Below are 21,308 nucleotides of genomic sequence, written 5' to 3' on the forward strand. Positions count from 1 at the left end.
GATGAGAGATTTCCTAAGAGCCCAGACTGTGTCCGGTGCACGTCACAGATGTGGTTGAGATTCGCACAGCTTGGACCAGAGATGTATTCCCATTACCTGGCAATGCTGCAGTGGAGGGAAGGTGAGGACATGGTAGGCATCTTGGCCAATAAACTAAGAATTTATGAGGACAATGTCACTGCCCCATTTCATACCCATGTCTCATCCGTGGAAACAAGGCTGGTGGAGCAAGTCCGAAGCTTGATTGAAGAGGACCATCAGAAACTAAAAAAAAGAACTTAAGGAAAACAACTACCAGATCTCACCAGAACCAACAAGAGTTTCTGCCACTAGGAGCTGGTGTTCCTCAGGCAGGGAGAGAGGACACACTCCACGAGGTAACCTCTGGTTTTTCCTTCAGGAGCATGGAGAAGACATGAGGAAGTGGGATGGAAAACCCACCTCCTCCTTAGCAGCACAGGTACGTGAGCTGAAAAGAGGGACACCTAACACAAGAAGCTCATCTAGAGTCAATGCTGCTCCAGTCTCTCATGTACAGAACTCCAGACAGTATCAGAATGATGATATGACTGATCCTCTTGAAGGAACCTCAAGAATCTATTTACAGAGAGAGAGCAACGTGTACCAAATCAGGAATAGAGGAGCCCTGCCTCTAGCCAGGTAGAGGAGAGGGATAATTGGATCTATTGGACTGTGTGGATCCGATGGCTTGGCACATCCGACCCACAAAAACATAAGGCTTTGGTTGACACTGGTGCCCAATGTACTCTGATGCCATCAAAGTATGTAGGAGAAGAATCCAACTCTATTTCTGGGGTAACAGGAGGATCCCAGCAGCTGACTGTAGTGGAGGCCGAAGTGAGTTTAACTGGGAACAGGTGGCAGAAACACCCCATCGTGACTGGCCCAGAGGCCCCATGCATCCTTGGCATAGACTATCTTAGAAATGGATATTTCAAAGACCCAAAAGGATATCGCTGGGCTTTCGGGACAGCTGCTGTAGAGACAGACGACATTAGAAAACAGAACACCTTGCCTGGTCTTGCAGATGACCCCTCTGCTGTGGGACTACTGAGAGTTGAAGAGCAACAGGTACCAATCGCCAGAACAACAGTACACTGTCGGCAATACCGTACTGACAGAGACTCAGTGATTCCCATCCATGAGATGATTTGTAAACTGGAGAGCCAAGGGGTGGTCAGCAAAACCCACTCACCCTTCAACAGCCCCATCTGGCCTGTGCCTAAATCAGAAGGAGAATGGAGATTGACCGTAGACTATCGTGCATTGAATGAGGTGACTCCACTGCTGAGGCTGCTGTGCCAGACATGCTGGAACTGCAGTACGAGCTGGAGTCCAAGGCAGCAAAGTGGTACGCCACCATTGACATCGCCAATGCATTCTTCTCCATTCCTCTGGCAGCAGAATGCAGGCCTCAGTTTGCTTTCACCTGGAGGGGCGTGCAGTACACCTGGAATCGTCTGCCCCAGGGGTGGAAGCACAGTCCCACCATCTGTCATGGACTGATCCAGGCTGCACTGGAAAAGGGTGAGGCCCCCGAACATCTACAGTATATTGATGACATCATTGTATGGGGCAGCACAGCAGGGGAAGTCTTCGAGAAAGGAGAGAAGATTATCCAGATTCTGCTGAAAGCTTGTTTTGCCATTAAGCGAAGTAAAGTTAAGGGACCGGCTCAGGAAATTCAGTTTCTAGGAGTCAAGTGGCAAGATGGACGTCGTCAGATCCCAAGAGAGGTAATTAATAAGATCACCGCTATGTCTCCACCTACCAACAAGAAGGAAACACAAGCTTTCCTAGGTGCCATAGGGTTTTGGAGAATGCACATTCCTGAGTACAGTCAGATTGTGAGCCCTCTCTACCTGGTTACCCGCAAGAGGAACGATTTTCACTGGGGCCCTGAGCAGCAGCAAGCCTGCACCCAGACCAAGCAAGAGATTGCTCATGCAGTAGCCCTTGGCCCAGTCAGGACGGGACCAGCTGTGAAGAACGTGCTCTACTCTGCAGCCGGGAACCATGGTCTGTCCTGGAGCCTGTGGCAGAAGGTGCCTGGTGAGACTCGGGGTCGACCACTGGGATTCTGGAGCAGAAGCTACAAAGGATCTGAAACCAGCTACACTCCCACAGAGAAGGAGATCTTGGCTGCCTATGAAGGAGTTCAAGCTGCCTCAGAGGTGATTGGCACAGAAACACAACTCCTCCTGGCACCCCAACTACCAGTGCTGGGCTGGATGTTCAAGAGAAAGGTGCCTTCCACACATCACGCCACTGACACCACATGGAGCAAGTGGATTGCCCTCATCACTCAGCACGCCCGTATTGGGAATCCAAATCGTCCTGGGATTCTGGAAATAATTACAAACTGGCCTGAAGGTGAGACTTTTGGATTGTCTTCTGAAGAAGAAGAGGAGCAAGTGGCACGTGCTGAGGAAGCCCCACCATATAATGAGCTATCGGAGGCTGAAAGACGATATGCCCTCTTCACTGATGGCTCCTGCTGAATTGTAGGCACTAACCGGAAATGGAAAGCTGCAGTATGGAGCCCCACACGACAAGTTGCACAAGCTACCAAAGGACAAGGTGGATTGAGTCAGGTCGCAGAGCTAAAAGCCACCCAGTTGGCTTTGGATATTGCTGAACGAGAGAAGTGGCCAAGGCTCTATCTCTACACTGACTCATGGATGGTAGCTAATGCTCTGTGGGGATGGCTGGATCGCTGGAAAAAGGCCAACTGGCAGCGCAGAGGGAAACCCATCTGGGCAGCTGAGATTTGGCAGGACATTGCTGCCCGAGTAGAGAAATTGACCATAAAGGTTCGACACGTGGATGCACATGTACCCAAAAGCCGGGCTAATGAAGAACATCACAACAACGAGCAGGTGGACCGAGCTGCCAAAGTGAAAGTATCACAGGTGGATCTAGACTGGCAGCACAAGGGAGAATCATTCCTAGCTCGTTGGGCCCATGATGCCTCTGGGCATCAGGGGAAAGATGCAACGTACCGATGGGCCCGTGACCGACGGGTGGACCTTACCATGGACAGCATCTCACAGGTCATCCACGACTGCGAGACCTGTGCTGCAATCAAACAGGCCAAGCGGGTGAAGCCTCTGTGGTACGGTGGACGATGGTCGAAGTACAGGTATGGGGAAGCCTGTCAAATTGACTACATCACCCTTCCCCAAACCCGCCAGGGCAAACGCTACGTACTGACCATGGTGGAAGCAACTACAGGATGGTTAGAGACCTACCCTGTGCCTCATGCCACTGCCCGGAACACCATCCTGAGCCTAAAAAACAAGTCCTTTGGAGGCATGGTACCCCTGAGAGAATTGAGTCAGACAACGGAACCCATTTCAAGAACGGCCTTATCAACACCTGGGCCAGAGAACATGGCATTGAATGGATATATCATATCCCTTACCATGCGCCAGCTGCCGGGAAAGTTGAACGGTGTAATGGACTCCTTAAGACTACTTTGAAAGCATTTGGTGGTGGAACCTTCATAAATTGGGAAATGAACTTGACCAAAGCCACCTGGATGGTTAACATCCAAGGGTCCATCAATCGAACCGGTCCTGCCAACTCTGAACCCCTGCACACAGTGGATGGGTTCAAAGTCCCTGTGGTACACATGAAAGGTATTTTAGGAAAGACTGTTTGGATTAATCACACCACAGGCAAAGGTAAACCAATCCGTTGGATTGTTTTTCTTCAAGGACTTGGTTACACTTGGTGGGAAATGCAGAAAGATGGGGAAACCCGTCGTGTACTGCAAGGAGACCTAAATTTTAGTGTGAACTGTATGTAAGGATTCATTCTGTATTATATATATATCTGCAGGAGGATATTGGTTTGGGTATGATGTAGATGGTAATAGAATAAGGGGTGGATTATGTCCTGGGGTACAATGCAAAAATGTGTATTCTATCACCATCTGTTAAAATGTGGGAGGGGTGGTGATCCTTATCTCTGTGGGAGATATCCTCTGCTGATGTGACATCTGATAAGATCGGGGGATGATCATCGTTATCTTTCCACAACCCATCCTTCCTCCAGAAGATATATTCTGTTAATGGGCCATTATGTCCTATTGTGTGACTGATAAGATTACATCATCCCATTGGGAGATGCCCCAGCCAGGGGCAGGAGCCAAGCCTTTCCTACCTAGATAAAAAACTGGGGTTTGGGACCCGAGGGAAGACCTTTCTACTGGATCCCAGAGGAAAGTCGGAACTTTTCCACATCATCGCTGGATCTTCGGAGGAAAACTGCACCTTCTACAGGAGCACTGCTTCAACGGAACCACATCTGTCATCCAGGAGGACTGCAGCCACCATTTAATCGGACTGCTACCAACACCCTGACTGACAGGGTGTCAGGTTGTATTTCTGACTGTGTTGGTGGTTGTTTCTTTTATATTATTGCATGTATTTTATTTTTTCTCTTTTCTCCTATTAAATTGTATTACTGACTTGGAGTCTCGCACTGGTTTTACTTTCAAACCAACACATCTTGTTATGGAAAACATCTGCTCAGTCACATAGTGGGCATGCACTACCTGCAGGTCACACAGCGGACACTGATGAAGACGACGAGCCTTCATCGGAAATAAGACCCTCAAAAGGATGAGAGACCCCCTAATCCATTAGTAGAGCATGTGCCATACAACATAGTGATGTAGATTTTAGGAATAGAAACTAGGAGGAGTTCTCTAGAAACTTCTGTAGCATATAGGATATAAATAGGCCTTGATGCTTTGGTACGTGAGGAATGGGGAGCCACTCCCCATATCCCCGGTCGGTTTTGCTTATGCTTTATATGAACCTCAATTATACTAAATTATATTCTCAAATATATGCATTTTGATTGTATTCATCTCCAATACTTTAATTGTATCCATTTATAATTGTTACTATTAATTTAATTTAATCTCGTTGCTTGATAAACTGGAAAAATAGAACGTCATTTATAACATTATCAAACAAGTCAGAGCAAGAGAATGAGAAAATAATTCCTACGAAAACATCTTCCCCTCACCCTTCCCTCCTTCCCGGATTTCCTGTTGTTCTCCATTCCCTCCCCTGTCCCCACACAGGGGATGGGGGTCACAGTCAGATCGTGTCACTGTTCCCGGTTCCTGTCTGCAGTACAGAGGTGGCTGCCCTGTCCCCAGGACTGTACCTTGGAAGGTTCAGACTTCTCGATCTGTCCACTCCATCTCCCCCTCCAATATGCACACACACACGCTTTTTTGCTTTTTGGTTTTTTTTTTTTTCTTTTTTTAGTAAAACAAAACAATATTCATAATTCTCTTAAGTCTTTGTTTTTCCCTAGTTCAAGAATTTAACACAGCCTTGGCTGAACAACAGTCCATGTCAATTAGCACCGTTTTCTAGAAGTGACAATCTCTTTCGTTCCTTCTTACCTACAAGTCCCTGGCCCTGTTTCCAAGCAGATTCCCAGGGTTTGTTTAAGTCACATTCACCCTGTTCCTTTCACCCGTCACTGCCGGAGCCCCCTCACCTGCTCACCCTCGCAGGTTCCTCCAAACGCGTGTCCCTGCCCGCGGGCTGGGCTGGGCCGAGCTGGGCCGGGCTGGGCTGAGCTGAGCTGAGCTGGGCTGGGGGCAGCGAGCCCGGCAGAAACCAACACCCGCGGGACGCTTTGGTTCGCAGGGCCCGAAGGTCCGGGGTTCCTCCCTTTGCCCTGTTCCACTTGATTTAGGATTAAATTTTTGGAGGGGATAAAGGCGTGTTTTTTCTCCAGCACTGGGTGGGTTTTTCCCTTGCATGGAGCACTTGGGCCTTCCCCGGGCCCCTTCTGCCCTCTTGCAGAACCAGTGGCATTTTCCACCACGCACAGTTTGTAACCAAGAGGCGGCTGCAGCCGAGGAGGCTCCAAGCGCCTCCTTCCAGGCTGACTCTGCAGATGCCGAGGCTGCTCTGGGCTCTGCCAGGGCTCAGCTCTGGGCGAGGCTGGGCTCGCTCTCCCCTCGCATTGCTCGGGGCAGCTGAGTCACAGAGGGAGAAGGCAGGCACACAAGGGTGTTGAGGTTTTAAGAGAGTTTTTATTCAAAAAACTTCCATAACAAACAGTCCGAACGACCCTAACTAACTAGCAGTGCTAACTACCATAACTAACTAGTCCTAACTACTGTAACAAAAAGCTGTTCTCAAGTGCTTCATCTCCTCTGCTGCACCCGTGGTTGCTTTGCTGCAGCGATCAGAGGGGTCAGGCTGGAGAGAGGCTTGGCTGATGATAAAAATGGGTGCTGACCAAAGGATAAAAAAGAAAGAAATGAACCATTACTTTCCAGAGTCAAGTTCCTGGACGAAGGGGAATGGTTTGAAACTCCAGAGACGGAAGCAAGCTCAGATTAGGTCTAAGGAGGAATTTTTTTACCAGGGGAAACACTGACAGAGGGTGCCCGGAGATGTGGGAGGTGCCTCCTCCCTGGAAGCATCCAAGCTCAGGTCAGGCAGGGCTCTGAGCCACTTGAAGATGTCCCTGCTCGTTGTGGGTCAGCAGGTCCAGATGACCTCGAACGGACCCAGCCAACCCCAACCAGGCGAGGATTCTGCTTGCTTTGCGTGTGAAAAGCAGCGAGGCTGGAGATTATCGGAGGGGGGCCCCCCAAGAAAACCCCTCCCTGGCGCTGCTGTTTCCCCTGCAGCCGCTTCGCGCTCACCTGCAGCAGCTCCTGGGCAGAGAAGCGCCGCTCGTCGTCCGAGTCCAGGCTGCACTCGAGGAAGTCCCGCAGCAGAGCCGACAGGCGCCGCGGCTCCTGCAGCTGCGGGGTCCCGTTCTGCCGGATCAGAGCCCGAGCCTGCAGGAAAAGCAAAGGCAGCGCTGTGCCAGCTTCCTTCACACCCACAGCTGCTCACATCGACCCCGGTAACTCAGCCCCAGCTCCGGGGGCAGTTTCCTCCCTGGCAGAGATGCTGCTCACGGCTCATTTTTCTATGCCAACCAATAACCCCAAACCCTGATGCAGCCACAGCCATTGCAACACCCAAATGATCTTGCTTGAGAGGCCATTTAGTTGTCTGACTTTGTTAGTAGGAACCTCCATCAGAAACAGCACATTTTGCTTCTCCAAATACGGACACCAGATTTACAGGCCATTTTCAAGAGTCAGTGTGGTCTGCGTGTGTTATTTTAAATTGCATCAAACACATGTCTGCAGTGCCACTGACACTGAAGTAAATGAATTCCTGATGCCCCATCCCAGAAATTGCCAGGCAAGGAACAGGAGGTTGGGGTTGCTGAAAGCTCAGGCTTGATGACAGAAAAGTAGCTTGGACTAGGAAGGAAATAGGTTGGACTACAGGGATGTTAAGCAATCATCTTCATGTTTTAGACAAGCTTCCCAGTGAGAAAAATCAGGGGGGAGTTCAACTTAAACCTCTCTTAAAAACCTCTTTCAGAAACTCCTTCAGAGAACTTGTTGGGTTTGGGGATGGGTTTTGGGGTTGGTTTGTGTTTTTTTTCCAAGATAACATTAGAGCTGATACACTGGCTTCACATTTTCAGGTCATCCTCACTGACAGAAGAGCTGCAACAATTTGAAACCCAAAGCAAATTGTTGCTGGAGACTGCAGAATATTCATCTGCGTTCAGGCTCGAGTCTTCTGGGAATTCCCTTCCCAATATGCAGAAACCTCCAGCAGCTCCTCCCAGTGCAGGGTCAGCCTGTGCTCACAGGCCTCTGCAAACACTGGAGAATTTGCCTCTTACCATAGCCCCTGTTTCCTTGAAGTAAGGAGGTTCTCCTTCCACCATCTCGATGGCCACAATGCCGAAGGACCAAATGTCCACCTTGGGGCCATAAGGAGACCTGGTCACAACTTCTGGGGCCATCCAGTGAGCAGTGCCCACCATGGAGCTGCACTGGTCCTGCTCAGGGCTGAGCTGAGCACAGAGGCCAAAATCAGCTGAGGACAGAAACAAACACTGTCAAAGACAGCTGCAATGAGGAAACCAAGCACAAAGATTCCCCACTCTCAATGTGAGAATGCAGTAGTGAAGTCAGCTGGAAAAGTCCTCAGGGCTGTGGCCAAGGAATGATGGAACTGGACCCTTAAATAAACCCTCAGCGTTCATGCAGTGGATTTTACTGATTCCCTTGCAGTTTAGATTCCAACTCCCGTCCCTCTGGAAGGGCCATGCCCAGAGCAAAGCCACTCCTGACACTCTGCTCCTCTCCTGAGCTCTCTGCACGGGGCAGCCGCTCTCAGCTGGCAGCAGGGGCCGGGCAGTGCCAGCAGCAGCACTTGTGGGGCTCTGACCATCCCTGGAAACAGCCTCACACTCACACCCCGGGAGCACCGTGCCTGGCCACGAACACCCACCCAGCTTGACAGAGCCAGCCATTCCCAGAAGGATGTTGGAGCTCTTCACATCTCTGTGGATCACCCGGTTGGAATGGAGGAAATCCAGGCCCTGCAGACACTGAGAGACAACAAGAAACACAAGAATAAAAATCAATTGTCACAACACATCACACAAGAAAGGACAGTTTGGAATTCTCCCAGCAGCACCTTTGCTGTGACAGGCCAGGAGACAGTCCAGGCAAATGGTTCAAGGCAAAGCTGAGAACAGCAAATCAAATCAAATCAAAGAAAGACAGAGAGAGTACCACAGCAGCAGGAAAGAGGACAAGAACAGAGTAGAAGTGTAGTGATACTGGCAGGCCACTGACTTCAGAGGCTCTTTCTTCTCCAATTCATAAAAACAACACAGAAACAAAGCCCTGAGCATGGAGCCCCTCCTGCTCTCACAGCCTGTTTGGAAGGACCATCGTGTCCAAGCCATGGGAAGCACAAGCAGGATCCCTCACCTCCCGACTGACAGCTGCCATCTCTCCTTCAGCCATGCGTGTCTGTCTGACAACGTCCTGCAAAGTTGCTCCATCCACGTATTCCATCACCAGCCAGAGATCTTCGTCAACAAGGAAGCTGGAAGAGGAAAACAACAGCATGGAGATGAATGTGCACTGCTCAATTTCCCCATGGAAAAGCCTCGAGTGGAGTTTTGTTTCCAGGTCACTTGTCAATGAGAACACGATCAGATGGAGAGACATTCCTGCACAGACCTTGGAATCTGCACAGTCTGAAGGAGAAGGAGACACCTGTGAGAAAGGAGATGCCTTAGATGGCAAGCAAGTGAAAAACACAGTTTAGCAACAGCCCAGATCAGTGTGGAACCACAACACTTGCCCCCAGCTGGTTCAGCATCTGAACTCATCAGTTCCACCATTCCCTCCAGAACAAGGCAATGCAACTTTCAGAGTTATCCAGGCAAGGAGGCCGTACAGCACTTGGGACAAAAGTTATCAACTCTTTGGAAAACCTTACACAAAGTCCCTTAAGAAACAGGCAAGGCCATTGAAAAATGGGCAAATGAGGCATTTCTGGAAACCTGGACTTCCTGGCATCTGCAGCAATGGAAAAGAGTTGGGAAGAAGAAGCCAAGGGAAATAATTTCTGCCATGGTTTTTCAGCACTTGTCATAAGGCACAGCAAAGGGGTTCAGCTTGAAGAAAAAAACCAAACAAAAGCATGGAGGGAGTGAACTGCCAGGCTGTTGTTGAAGATATGGCCAGGTCAGGCTTTTTCAGAAGAGGCTACTGACTACGAATGAAAGATTAACACAGGGCCCTTGCACAGGATAAGACCTGAAGCACTCACCTGTCCAAAAAGATGACAATGTTGGGGTGGTTCTTGCCTTTCAGGAGCAGGATCTCATTCACAGCTCGTTCCCTGTTCTGCTCTCTGAGACTCATTTTCTTTATGGCCACCTGAAGTGACATTGCAGACCTTTAGCTGGAGGGGTCTGTGGCAGGAGACCACAGCAAGCATGGAGTGAATCTTTTTGGAGCGACAGAGCCAGGCTGTGCCAAACTGCCTTGGCATGGGACACCAGAGCTCAGCAAGTGCCATTCCCACAGCCCATTTCTCTGCTGGCTGGGGGCTGCTTACAGGACACGTGGCCAGAGACATTTGGCCTTGTAAGCTCTGCAGAAATGGTCCCTCAGCTGTCAGCCTCAAAGCTCTAACAACATTTTCTGCACCTACAGAATCTGCATCTTCTCAAATGGCCTTAGTTTATCACCACTCCGGTGATGATCATCATCATCATCATCGTTATTATTTAAACACATTTTGCAAGCAGGAGGTAATTCTGATGCTGTGAAACAGAGCAAAACAGCCCAGAACCCTTTAGCAATTCTATGGGACTTGGTCATGATTTCAAATGCCACTGCTCTGTTTGGGATTGCACAATAAAGCAGACACAGACATCCATTGTCACAGGGTGTCACTGACACCAGACCCAGTTGTGTTTCAACTGCAGCGTTTAGGAGAGAGCTTTGCTCTGGACATCCATCTTCTCATTTCTCTCCCTCTCTCTCTGTGAACAGCTGCAGTAGGACTAAAACCCCAAACTGAGCCCAAGCAGGATCTCTCCCTAATTAGGCCTAATTAGGCCTTTGAAGATGAAAAGCAGGATGGAAAAACTGCTAAATAGTGTTCCTGTCCAAGGCTGGGATGAAGATAAATTGGGCCTCAGTCTCCACCTGCTGATGCATTCATGGTTTTAGATATGAAGACCAAGCCATGGTGTCCGGCTCTGACAGACACCACTGCCCTCCTTGCATTCCTCTGGGCACTTCAGAAGCACCAAGTCTGTCCCAGCTGTGTTCTGAAGGCTGACACTGCTCTGCCTTCAGAGGAGCAGCCTGTGCAGGAAAGCTCTGCTGGGCCCCCAAAGCTGCAGCCACAGCTCCCAGCAGAGGGGAAAGCCCTCGAGAGCTGCCAGACGTGCTGGACGTGGTGGCACTGACCTCTCCTCCAGTGGCCCTGTCGAGTCCTTTATAAACAGTTCCAAAAGCCCTGGAGACAAAACAGCAGAGAAGAAAGAAGCAGAGCTTTAGGCTCTGGGAGTGAAAGGCAGCCCAGACAGGAGATCTCTGCTGCCTGCAGCATTCACAAAACACCTGCGTGCATCGACCCTTCAAACAGCAGTGCAGCAGCCACCAGCCGTCTGCCATGCAAGGTGTGCAAGAGAAAACTGAGCCCAACACGAAGGAAAAGGGCTGGAGCGAATGTCCACACTGAATTCTTTTAGTTCAAAACCTGAGGTGGGAGTTGGTGTCTAAAGAAGTGGAAAAGAATGTATTTCATCCTTTTGCATTTCCTGCCTAAGACTTGCAGGATCCACAAGGGCCCTGCCATCAGGCAGGTGATGCATTTTCCCCTCGAGTGCAGCAGCTCTGTGTCTGTTACTGAATGCATGGAGTTTATTACCTGTGCTGAAAAAAGCACTTATTAGTTCTTCTTGAGAACTGTTTTCTGAGAGTCACCAGATGGTGAGTTGCTCTTTAGGGCAATCAAATTCCAGGCACAGAAGACCTTCCAGGTCCTGCTCCTTGCTGCAGGCAGGACACTGCCAGCCTCAGAGGCCTTTGACTGTGCCTTCTGACCACAGTTATCAATTCTGATCAAAACTGAGAGACAGCAGGATCATACCCCAGTGTCGGAAGGTGTTTGGAGCTCTCCTGACTCCAGCAAAATACCTGGGCCCTGCTTGTGCAGAAGGAACTGCCATGCACTTACCCTTGGCCAATCTGCTCCAGTCCCAGGTATTTCTCAGCAGGCTCCCCCACGCTCACGATGTTCCCTGAAAGAAACCACGTGGAAGATGCTCCCTCCCAGATGGAGACCCCGCCTTGCAGCAGAGCCAGAATGCAGCCCCACTCCCTGGGGCCATGAGCCCCTTGGTGTCAGCTGGGGAAGGACAATGAATGACTCGGTGACATTCAGCTGCAGAGCAGCACTGGGTGCAGCTCATGCTGAGACACACACACAGCACCCTGCTCTGGCACACAGGAACAGAACAGACGTACTCAGCTGCATCAGGCACCGCTCCCCTGTCCCCTCTGGCTGCAGGGCTGTGCTGCTGTCAGAATGTTCAGCCCAGGATCCCACAGCGGAGGGAGGTTCAGTGTGCTCTTCCCAAGCAGAAGGAGGTTCCTCGTCCTCTTCCCAAAATGCTGCAGGTTCTCCATCCTCTTCCCAAGCAGAGGCAGGTTCTCCATCATCTTTCCAAGCCGCGAGACGTTCACCATCCACATCCCGTGCTGGGATATGTTCACCCTCCTCTTCCCGAGCCACAGGATGTCCTCTGTCCTCATCCCACACCGGGAGATGTCCGTCGCCCTCATCCCACGCCATGGGAGCTTTTCTATCCTTGTCCCATGCCAGGGGATATCCACCATCCTCCTCCCATGCCGGGAGATGTCCACTGTCCTTGTCCCACACTGCGGGAGCCTTGCTGTTGTATTCCCAAACCACGGGGTGTTCACCATCGTCCCCCAGAACAGCGGGAATCTCACTGCTGTCTTCTTCCTCTTTGGAAGCAGAGGGAGCCAGAGGAGGTGCTGATGCAGCTTTGGTGCCCTGAGGACAGACAGTAGCGTGAGGGACAGGAAGTTCGATCTCAGTTGTCACCTTATTTATCCTCAGCTACACATCCAGCTGCACGAAGCAGAAACAGAGTTCAGAGTTGTACAAACTAACAATGGGCTAAAAGTGACATTGCCACTTATTGTTGGGAATTCGGTATTTCACCATGGCTAAGGCAAATCCTCTGCCTGCAAAACCAGACCTGCAGCTCTTCTAAAACTCTTCAGCAGAAAAGGAGAAAACTGCCAGGGATCCCTTTGCTGCTGCTGCTGCTGCTGCAAAGACCCTGACAGGGACTTTCCTTCGGCCTCCCAGGATGGCACTCGGCTGCCACACACAGAGCTCACAATTTGCTGCACAATTCTGAACACCAGAGGTTTCTTCCCACTCACCGAAGGAGGAGCTGCTTGGGATCCACGCATGAGGTGCCCTGCAATGGGAGAGGGAACATGAACCAGATGCTGGTAGGAAAAAAATTGCCCGTGGTGGGAAATGCCACGGAGCAAGGTAACCCCAAGAGAACATTTTGCTTTCACAGCATCCCTCCAGGAGCCACAGTCCCTTCACAGAGCAAGCAAGAGAACAGCACAAAATCCTGGGCTGTGTCAGTTCTTGGCTGGACCAGCAAACAAAGGGAGTTCCAGGCTCCACTGCCACAGACGCCCTGCTCGAGGGAACAGAACCCCCCCAGGCCTCATTGCAAACGCCTCGCTGGCTGCAGACACCCCCTTTTTGAGCTGCAGCTGCTGGCAGGAGCTCTCCCAAACCAACGGTGTCTTCATGGCAATTTGGTTACAAAGTCAACTCAAAGGTCCAGGGAAGAACAGAAAGCACACAGCAAGCCCAAAGCCACAGATGCTGCACCGAGAGAAAACCTCAACTTACTTGCCAAGTGGGTTAAAAAATACCCCGAATAAGCCACAGAGTACAGAGTGCAAACTGCAGCAACCACTTGCTGGATCATTGTGGCTGCGCTGCACACGTCTGCAGGCTGCACCCCTGCAGGCACACACGGACACGGGTCAGGGCTGGGCTGGCTGCCGAGAATGCCTCGGGCAGGAGGATCCTCCGGCAGTCAGCAGGCACCCAGAGCCTCTGGGCACTGAGGCCTCTGTGTCCCACAGCAACGGGAGCACCGCTGGGATGTGGCAACGCTCCTGTGACATCACAGCAGCAGCTCACGAAAAGAACGCTTGGAAGGTTCTCGGTGTCACTGTGATAGGTTGACTTAGGAAGAAGAAACTCAGAAGAGGTTCTTCCTAAGGGAATTTTTTCTGTGGGGGTTGGGATACCTGCAACAGCCAATTAAAGAAAGTTAGTTCGCTCCGGGAACACACATTTTGAAGGAGGTAATCCAGAACTGAGTCTCTTTGTCTTTCCGGTGGCTGAGCAGGTAACACCAACCCGAGCTTCCCCCTTCCCCCATGCGGGGGGGAGGCTCGGGAGGCCGCTTGGGCCCCGTTTGCCAACGAGGGGGACCCGATGGCCGGGGGGAGAAAATGTTTTGTGATAAGACCTTCACGGCTTCCTCCTCCACGGGCCTGCAGCTCTGGCGTGGGGGGGAGGCCGACTCTTGCTGCTGCCGGACGGGCCGGGCCTGCCCGGGTGGCCATGAGCAGTGTGGGGCTGCAGCCCAGCCCCAGAAAGGCTGATTGACACCTCAGCTGCCCCCCCAGCTCGGCCTGAGCCTGGCCCAACTTTAGTAGTTGTGTTAAACTTTAACTCTTTAGTGTTCAGATAAGGTTTGCAAAGCCTTCAGCCTTTCCTTTGAATATGAAAGGGAATAAAAAGATTTCTGAAGTCAGTGATGTAAGAGCTAAGTTTTTGAGATGGAAGGAGAATGAGAAGATGCTGAAATGTCTGAAAATCTTTTTGTAAAATTGTAGGGATGAACTGATGTACTGAATATTCCTATAAACCATGGAAAGGGACATGGTGGGATAGAAATGTTCCATTTAATAGATGATTTGACCAAATAGCACCTGTGCTGAGAATTTCTGCCCTGAGAAAAGAAGGGGATTTCGGTTTTCTGAAGATGAAGCCTGAGCAGAGAGAAAGGAGACAGAGAGAATCTTTGGTGTTGAACATTTCATTCTTAAATGTAATACCCCATGAGACAAACATGGCCCACATCTACAGCTTTGGGACGGCTGTAGAGTTGGGAGGAGCGTCACGGTTGCAGGTTCCCGGGCGGATGCAAATCGTGAAAGATAAAACCACAAGAGAACTGTCTTTTTCCTTCTTGTGGGAAAAATCCCTACAACTTCAATAAAAAGAGGCTTCTCTCTCCAGAAGTGAACTGAGAGAGATTAAATTGGGGACTGACCAAAGTATTTGCTATATGTTTGTTTTGTTGTTATGAAGATCAGGAGAGGGCGGGAAGGAGTGATCTGAAAAAATCTTATTCTGAATTTTTTTTTCCTTTCTCTTTGTTTATGTAGTTAATAAATTTTCTTTTATACTCTCTCAAGTTTTAGGCCTGCCTTGCTCTTTTGCTCCTGGTTCTTTCTCACAACAGGAAAAATAAGTTTATTTAAATTGGCAACTCAAAACGAAGACAATGACAAAGAGAGAAAAATAGAAATGGAATAGAGGTGGGGGGAGAGAAAGAGAGTGACAGAGCCAGATTAAGTAGAAAACCTCTCCAGTCTGTGGATCCCAGTGGCTTCCTGTGGATGCTCTACATCTCTGTCTTCTTGGTGCTCAGGGTCCCCCACAAACACGGAGTTCAGGGGGTCCATACACACTGGGGGCAGGTGGGAAGGCCCAGGTTCCTCCCCTGGCAGGGACAAGTCTGACACAGGCTCTGGCAGCAGCCTCTGGCTCTGCTGCATCCCTTTGCATCAGGAGCAGTGCTCTGCTGCAAGGCCTCAGCAGTGAGTCTGGGCAGCGCTTTGGGGCTCTTGGATGGATTCTGGCCCCTCCTCAGCTGCCCCTCACGGCAATGTGCCGTGGATGTGGCCTTCCTGGGCTGGGCATTTTCCAGCGGAGCCAGTTTGTGTGAGGGAGGATGGGTGTTGAGTGCCTGTGAGCAGAGGTTCCCCCACAGCCCCAGAACTCTCGTCCTCCCTGGCTGGCTGTGGGCAGTGTGTGCAAACGTGGCCTCAGCAGATGAGCCTGTGGGCTACGGCCTCCCCCAGCCCCAGCCTGGCCCAAGCTGATTTTCAGGACAGCTGCTGGCTTTGCCTTTCTTTGGATACATTCTCCTGCCTCAGTCCCGTGTCCTTGTCCCTAGACCAGAGGCAATTGATCAATGGTGTCACCTTGATGGTACCTCAGGTGCTGTTAGGCCGCTCAAGTCCCAGGCCAAAGCTGCAGTCAGGTGAAGGAGGGCTGGGCTGGGCTGGTCTCAGCCTCTTTATTCAGTTTCGCCATAATGTGCAAATCTCCTTCCTGGCAGCGTTTAAGCCATTGCCCATAACATTTCAGTGTGTGACACCGCTGCTGTGCCCAGAGCCCTGTGAGGCCCAGTGGCCCAGGACAGACCCCCCGAGCCCCACAGTGCCAGGCCTGGCTTTGCAGGCTGGGCTGTGCGGGGCCAGAGGAATTGGCCGGATGGACGCAGGCAGGGAGTTGTGGTCAGCGGCTCCATGGGCGGCTGCAGGCCGGGGATGAGGGGTGTCCCTCAGGGAGGGCTCTGCCTCGGCCCCGGGGGGGCCCAATGCGAGGGCGAGGGGCTGGGGGGGCCATGGGGGCGTTCGATCAATGGGGAGGGCCCGGGGAGTGCTGAGAAGGGGGTGGTGAGTGGGGGGGAGGGAGGGGTCCCATGGATTTGGGGGGGGTCTTGATGAGTGTGTGGGGAGTCCCATGGATTTTGGGGTCCTGGTGACGGGGGGGGGAGCGGTGAGTGGGGGGGTCCCATGGATGGGGGAGGGTCTGTGAGTGAGGGGGGGTCCCAGCGCTTTGGGGGGGTCGGTGAACGGGGGCGCAGTGAATAGGGGGAGCCCCGGTAAATTGGGAGGGGCCCTGGTGATAACCGGAGGAAGGGGGGGGAAGGAGCGAGCCCCAAGGGACTCCCCCCGGTGCTGGGGACACCCCGGTGCCCCCCCAGCGCACGCCTCCCCCCCCCATTCCCGCTCCTGTTCCCGGGGGAAGTCAAAGGGGAGGGGAGGGGCGGAATCCCCGGGATGGGCAGGGGGGGCACAAAGGGGGGTCCGGGCCCTGTGCACCGGAGGGTGGTCGGTACACGAGGGGAGGGGTCCAGTCCCAGTGCCCGAGGGGGCGTCCCGGTGCCCGGTGATTCGTGAGGGGCTGTCCGGTGATTCCTGGGGAGGTCTCCGGTGGTCCTGGTGGATGACGGGGGGGTCCCGGTGACTCATGGAGGGGTCTCCGGTGATCTCGGTGCCCGAGGCTGGCGATGTTTGAGGGGCGGTCCGGCGGTCCCGGTGCACGATGAGGGGGTGTCACTGCTCGATGGGGGGGGGTGTCCCGGTGCACGGTGAAGGTGCTGATTGATGGGGGAGGTCCTCTGGTGGTCCCGGTGCCCGGTGATTGATGGAGGGGGTCTCCGGCGATTCCTCAGGAAAGGGGGGGCGGTCCGGTGATGCCGGTGAAGGAGGAGGGGAGAGAGGTAACTCGAGGGTCCTGAGGGGATCCCGGTGCACGAGGACGGTTAAATTCGGGGGTGCTGGTGCTCGGAGGGGGGATCGGTTCCTGGTGTGTGACACAGAGAGAGACCCCGGTGACACTGGGGACCCTGGCACGGGGCTGGTGACACTCAGGGGATCCGGGTGGCACAAGAAGCTGGGGGCACCCGGTGACACAGGGCTCTCGGTGTGACTCTCGCGGGGCTCTCAGTGACACGAAGAGCCCCAAATTCCTCTGGGTGACACAAAGAGCTCCCCAGACTGGTCTGGGTGACACGAGGAGACGGTGGCACGAGAGGAGCCCTTTGCACGAGGATCCGTCGCACGAGGACCCCCAAAATTCCTCGAGCGAACTCCCCGAAATCCTCGCGCGGGACCCCGCACTCAGCGCGAGCCAAACCCCCCCTCCCCTCCTGCTCCTCACCCCGGGGGTCTCCGGGTGATCCCGCCCCAGGTCCTCCCCTTTCCCCCTTTTCCCCTTAGGGATGGGAAGGTCGGAGGGACTGAAGGGGGGGTGCAGGTGCGGGTTTTTTCCGGGGGGGTCCCGGCGGCCCCCGGGACGGGGTCAGTGCTCAGCAGCGGGGCCGCGCCGCTCGCACCCGTTGGCCGAGATCGGGGGGGGCGGCCCGGGGACCCCCCTGGGCCCCCAAATCACACCCGGGTCTGCTGCTTTAGTCCTGTGCTCCCAGCGCCGATTTTTCTCTTTATTCAAGTCTTTTGGTGTATTTTTTTTTGCTAAGATTTAATAAACCTTTAAAATTTTACAAAGTGAGCGTCGTTTCTCCAACCCTGCACTGCCGGGGTAGGAGGTGAAGCTGGAAGGAGGGAGGCGAGGGGAAAGCTGGTTTGAAGGGTCTTCATTTACTTCTCATTATCCTGCTCTGAGTTTTTGGAGTTTTCTGCCAGAAATCTCTCCCCTCTCCCACTCATCCACAGGGGTTTGGGGCAGTTTTCCCTTTTTGGGGGAAATTAAAGCCAAGCACAGACGCTCCTAATTAGGGGTAGCGGCAGTGCGGCTCCAGGGCTGCGCGCTGAGCCGGAGGCAGCGAACACGCGGGGCTGGGAAAGGCGTGCCGGGAGCTGCGGAGAACTTTGTTTGTGTTTCCAGGCCAATGGCGGCTCGGGCCCGGGCCCGTTCCAGGGCTGTTCCTCATCTCCGCCTTTGCCCTCCCACAGCCCGGGGGGCCGTGAGATCGCGGGCCGAGGCTGGGCCGTGTGCAGAGCCCGCCCCTCGCTGCCATTGGCTGATTGTGCCAATGTCACTCCTGGTTCTCGCGCGCTGATTGGGCAGAGCAGCAAAGGCGCCATTGTGGCAGCGTCTGTGCGGGCCCGGCAGCGGCGGCAGCGGCCGGAGCCCGGGGAGGCGGCGGCGGAGCTGGGAGGCGGCCCCAGCGCAGGTGGGAGCCGCGCTGGGTTCTGCGGGGGCTCGGGGCTCGCTGCGGGCCGAGGGGGCGGCAGGGGGCTCTGGCGGGTTGGTTGTGCCGGTGCCGGCCCGTGTTGGCGCTGGGCTGAGGGCGCTGCGGGAGCGGCTGCCCGCGGTCTCCTTCCCGCTGGGGCCTCGGCAGGAGCCGGTGCCGGAGCAGCGCTGGCTCGTCCCGGTTGCTGTGGGTGGCACAGAGGTGTCTGCCCTGTGCCTGGGGCTGTGCGGGAAAATTCCCTTGGCCAGAGGTTTGTGTGCCCGCAGGAGACAGAGGAGTCCTGTAAAAGTGACTTTATTGATGAACAAAGAGAGAGGCCATGCGGCATTTGCCATGCGGTCTCTAAAGCGCCGCCTCCTTTTTGTCCTCATTTTCCCGCCCCCATCTCCGTCCCCTCTGGCTGAGGTACTTGGAAGGTTCAGGCTTCCCGATCCACCTACTGCATGTCCTCGTTAATATGCACCCCCACTACGATATTAATCTTACTGCTTGAAATCCCTCCTTTTCTCATTTTCTCAAGAATAGCGCTAAAACAAACTTTTAATTTCCATTGACTCAATCTCTTTTCCTGCGTCCTCTTTGGAGCAAGGTGTCGTGCATGGTAAAAAGCTGAGAGTTGCTGCAGCACGTCAGAGAAGGAGCAGCATTCGTTTAAGCAATGGTCTGCCAGGGAACCCCGAAAACGTGTCCCATTCCCATCCTTTCTCTGGAATACGAGCTATTTTCTTATTTCCTTTGTTATCTCTTTCACCACTTTTCAGTTATCATCTATTTGCGAACAGCAGTTTGAGTCATGTAATTTTCCACACACTCCTCCTTCTGTGAATAATCTGATCCTATCCCATGGGAAATGTCTCCTTCCTTATTTCAGTGGATTGGTCGTCAGGAAGGTCAGGAGCTGGAGCTGTGTGGTTGGTTATTATTTCGAGGATTCTTTTTATCCTAATTCTGCCAATCAAATTATGGATGGATTTTCTGTGTCCTGGTATGAATTCGTTAGGGTTCCCAGGGGCTGGTCCATGGTGTTGTAGGATTGGCTCTGGTGTCTGTTCATCTTTTTTGCGTTTTTGGGTGCTCCCTCCATCCAGGGCTGCATCAATTGACCACTTTTCTCGAATTAAATCACCACATACTTGGATTTCCAACTCATTTCCCTGAACTTGTGGCCCCAAAACCACCCCAGTGCCCCAATACACCCTATATAACCTGGACAGTGACAGCACAGGTTGGAGCAGGGAGAGGGATGATTCCCCCCCACTTTTTTTAGTAAAGCTTTCCCAACATTCTCCGTTTGCTGATTCCCTTTGCAGCTTAACCAATTTCTGTTGCAGTCAGATATCCTCACTATGGGCTCTGCCTTTAGTTGTGCAAATTCCATCTGTGCAAGCAGGCAGAGTTTGGGGTGAAGGACAGAGGAAATCAGCGAAATTCCCCCCCCAGGCAACAAGACCCTGCTGCATTGTGCACACATTGCCCTAGCAGTGTTAATTTGCATTTCTAAAGCTCCTGTCCTGGCTGTGCCTGGATCCAGTGCTTCTATTACAGAGCAGCCATTAGGTGATCCACATGTGCACCCCCACAATCTGTTTTTTTTTCTTTTCTCTTTTTTTTTAACGATATTTTACTAACTGTTTATGTGTTGAAGCCTCAGTATTAATACTCTTGTAGTTTTGCAAAATGCAACATAAAGGTGAGCATCGAAAAACTCTTTCTGAAATTGTGCCATCATTAAGAGCCACCCACAAATACACACAAAGAAATTCCAATGCAATCTAGATTTTTCTATTTCTTCTCCTAGGAGTACAAATTGATTCTCATACCCTTGGTCCAAACCCAACTCAGAATATAAAAGTAGGATTACTATGACAAATTTTCCTAATGGTGTAATCTTGTCACTGAAAGTGCAGGAAAAACAAAAACTCTCCAACAGTATGTTAATGTTAGAGAGTCAAGGCAGTACTTGATCCTGGTCAGGATGAGCAACAGAAATCATTTCATCCACACATAGCCCGGGTGTGCAGAGAAATTCATTCCATGAGATGTGAATTTTACGGGATTTTCCCTAAACTTTTTACTGTCTGAACCCATTGAAATCCATTGGTTTAGTGTTCATTGCTTCCAAGCTGTGTAGTTCTTAGTGTTTGGTTTCCTATTGCACACGGATTTCTCCTCTTCTGATGTTAATTAGATCCACATTCCTGGATTTCCTTCTCAGTCTTTTCCAGACCAGGTGTCTCCATCTGAGCCAGGGGCAGTGTCTGGGGTGGGTGTTCCTTGATGTTTGCTGGTGTTTCCTTGATGTTGTGTTGAATGTCGTTCTCTTTGTGGGTATCTTTTGGGCTATTCCCAGGTTGTTGCAGTGGTTATTTCTGTTGAGTGGTCTAAAATTCCTTTTAAAAAAAGCTTTTAAAATCTCTTTCCTGGGACAAATATAAAGCAAGCTTGACTAGTAAAATGAAATGTAAAAAAATTTAAATTTGGTATACTTTCCAGCAATGGAATCGCAGGCAGCGCAGTGTGTGAGTGTAATTGAGAGGCAGAGTCCTGGGTGGATGCTGTGAACAGCAAAGTGCCAAGGCAGGCTCTGTGCCAGCCCAGCTTCCTGTGGCAGAGATTTCACAAGAGACAGGATTCTGGCCACAGACTGCATGAAATATACATCCCTTATCTCCAGCCCGAACTAGGTGGAGAATTACCAGGGTCAGGAATTGCAAAGATCAATTCCAAGGGAGAGAATTGAATATCTGCCCTGGCTCTGGCCAAAGGTTATAATGGCCGGATGCTTGGCCTTCAGCCAAGGGCACACACTGACTCAG

The 21,308-nt window shown here is 52.0% G+C and overlaps 1 protein-coding gene across 1 annotated transcript in view; it reads left to right on the plus strand.

Annotated features, from left to right (window-relative positions):
* LOC148219424 (uncharacterized) overlaps positions 1 to 21,308 on the plus strand; it is a 73,597-nt gene that overhangs the window by 13,152 nt on the left and 39,137 nt on the right. Inside the window, 1 exon segment of the mRNA XM_088157602.1 lies at positions 8,878 to 8,901. Within this exon segment, the coding sequence (XP_088013728.1) occupies positions 8,878 to 8,901 (24 nt within the window).

This window comes from Sturnus vulgaris, unplaced genomic scaffold, assembly GCF_052056855.1.
Source record: "Sturnus vulgaris isolate bStuVul1 unplaced genomic scaffold, bStuVul1.hap1 Scaffold_141, whole genome shotgun sequence".
Lineage (NCBI taxonomy): Eukaryota > Metazoa > Chordata > Aves > Passeriformes > Sturnidae > Sturnus > Sturnus vulgaris.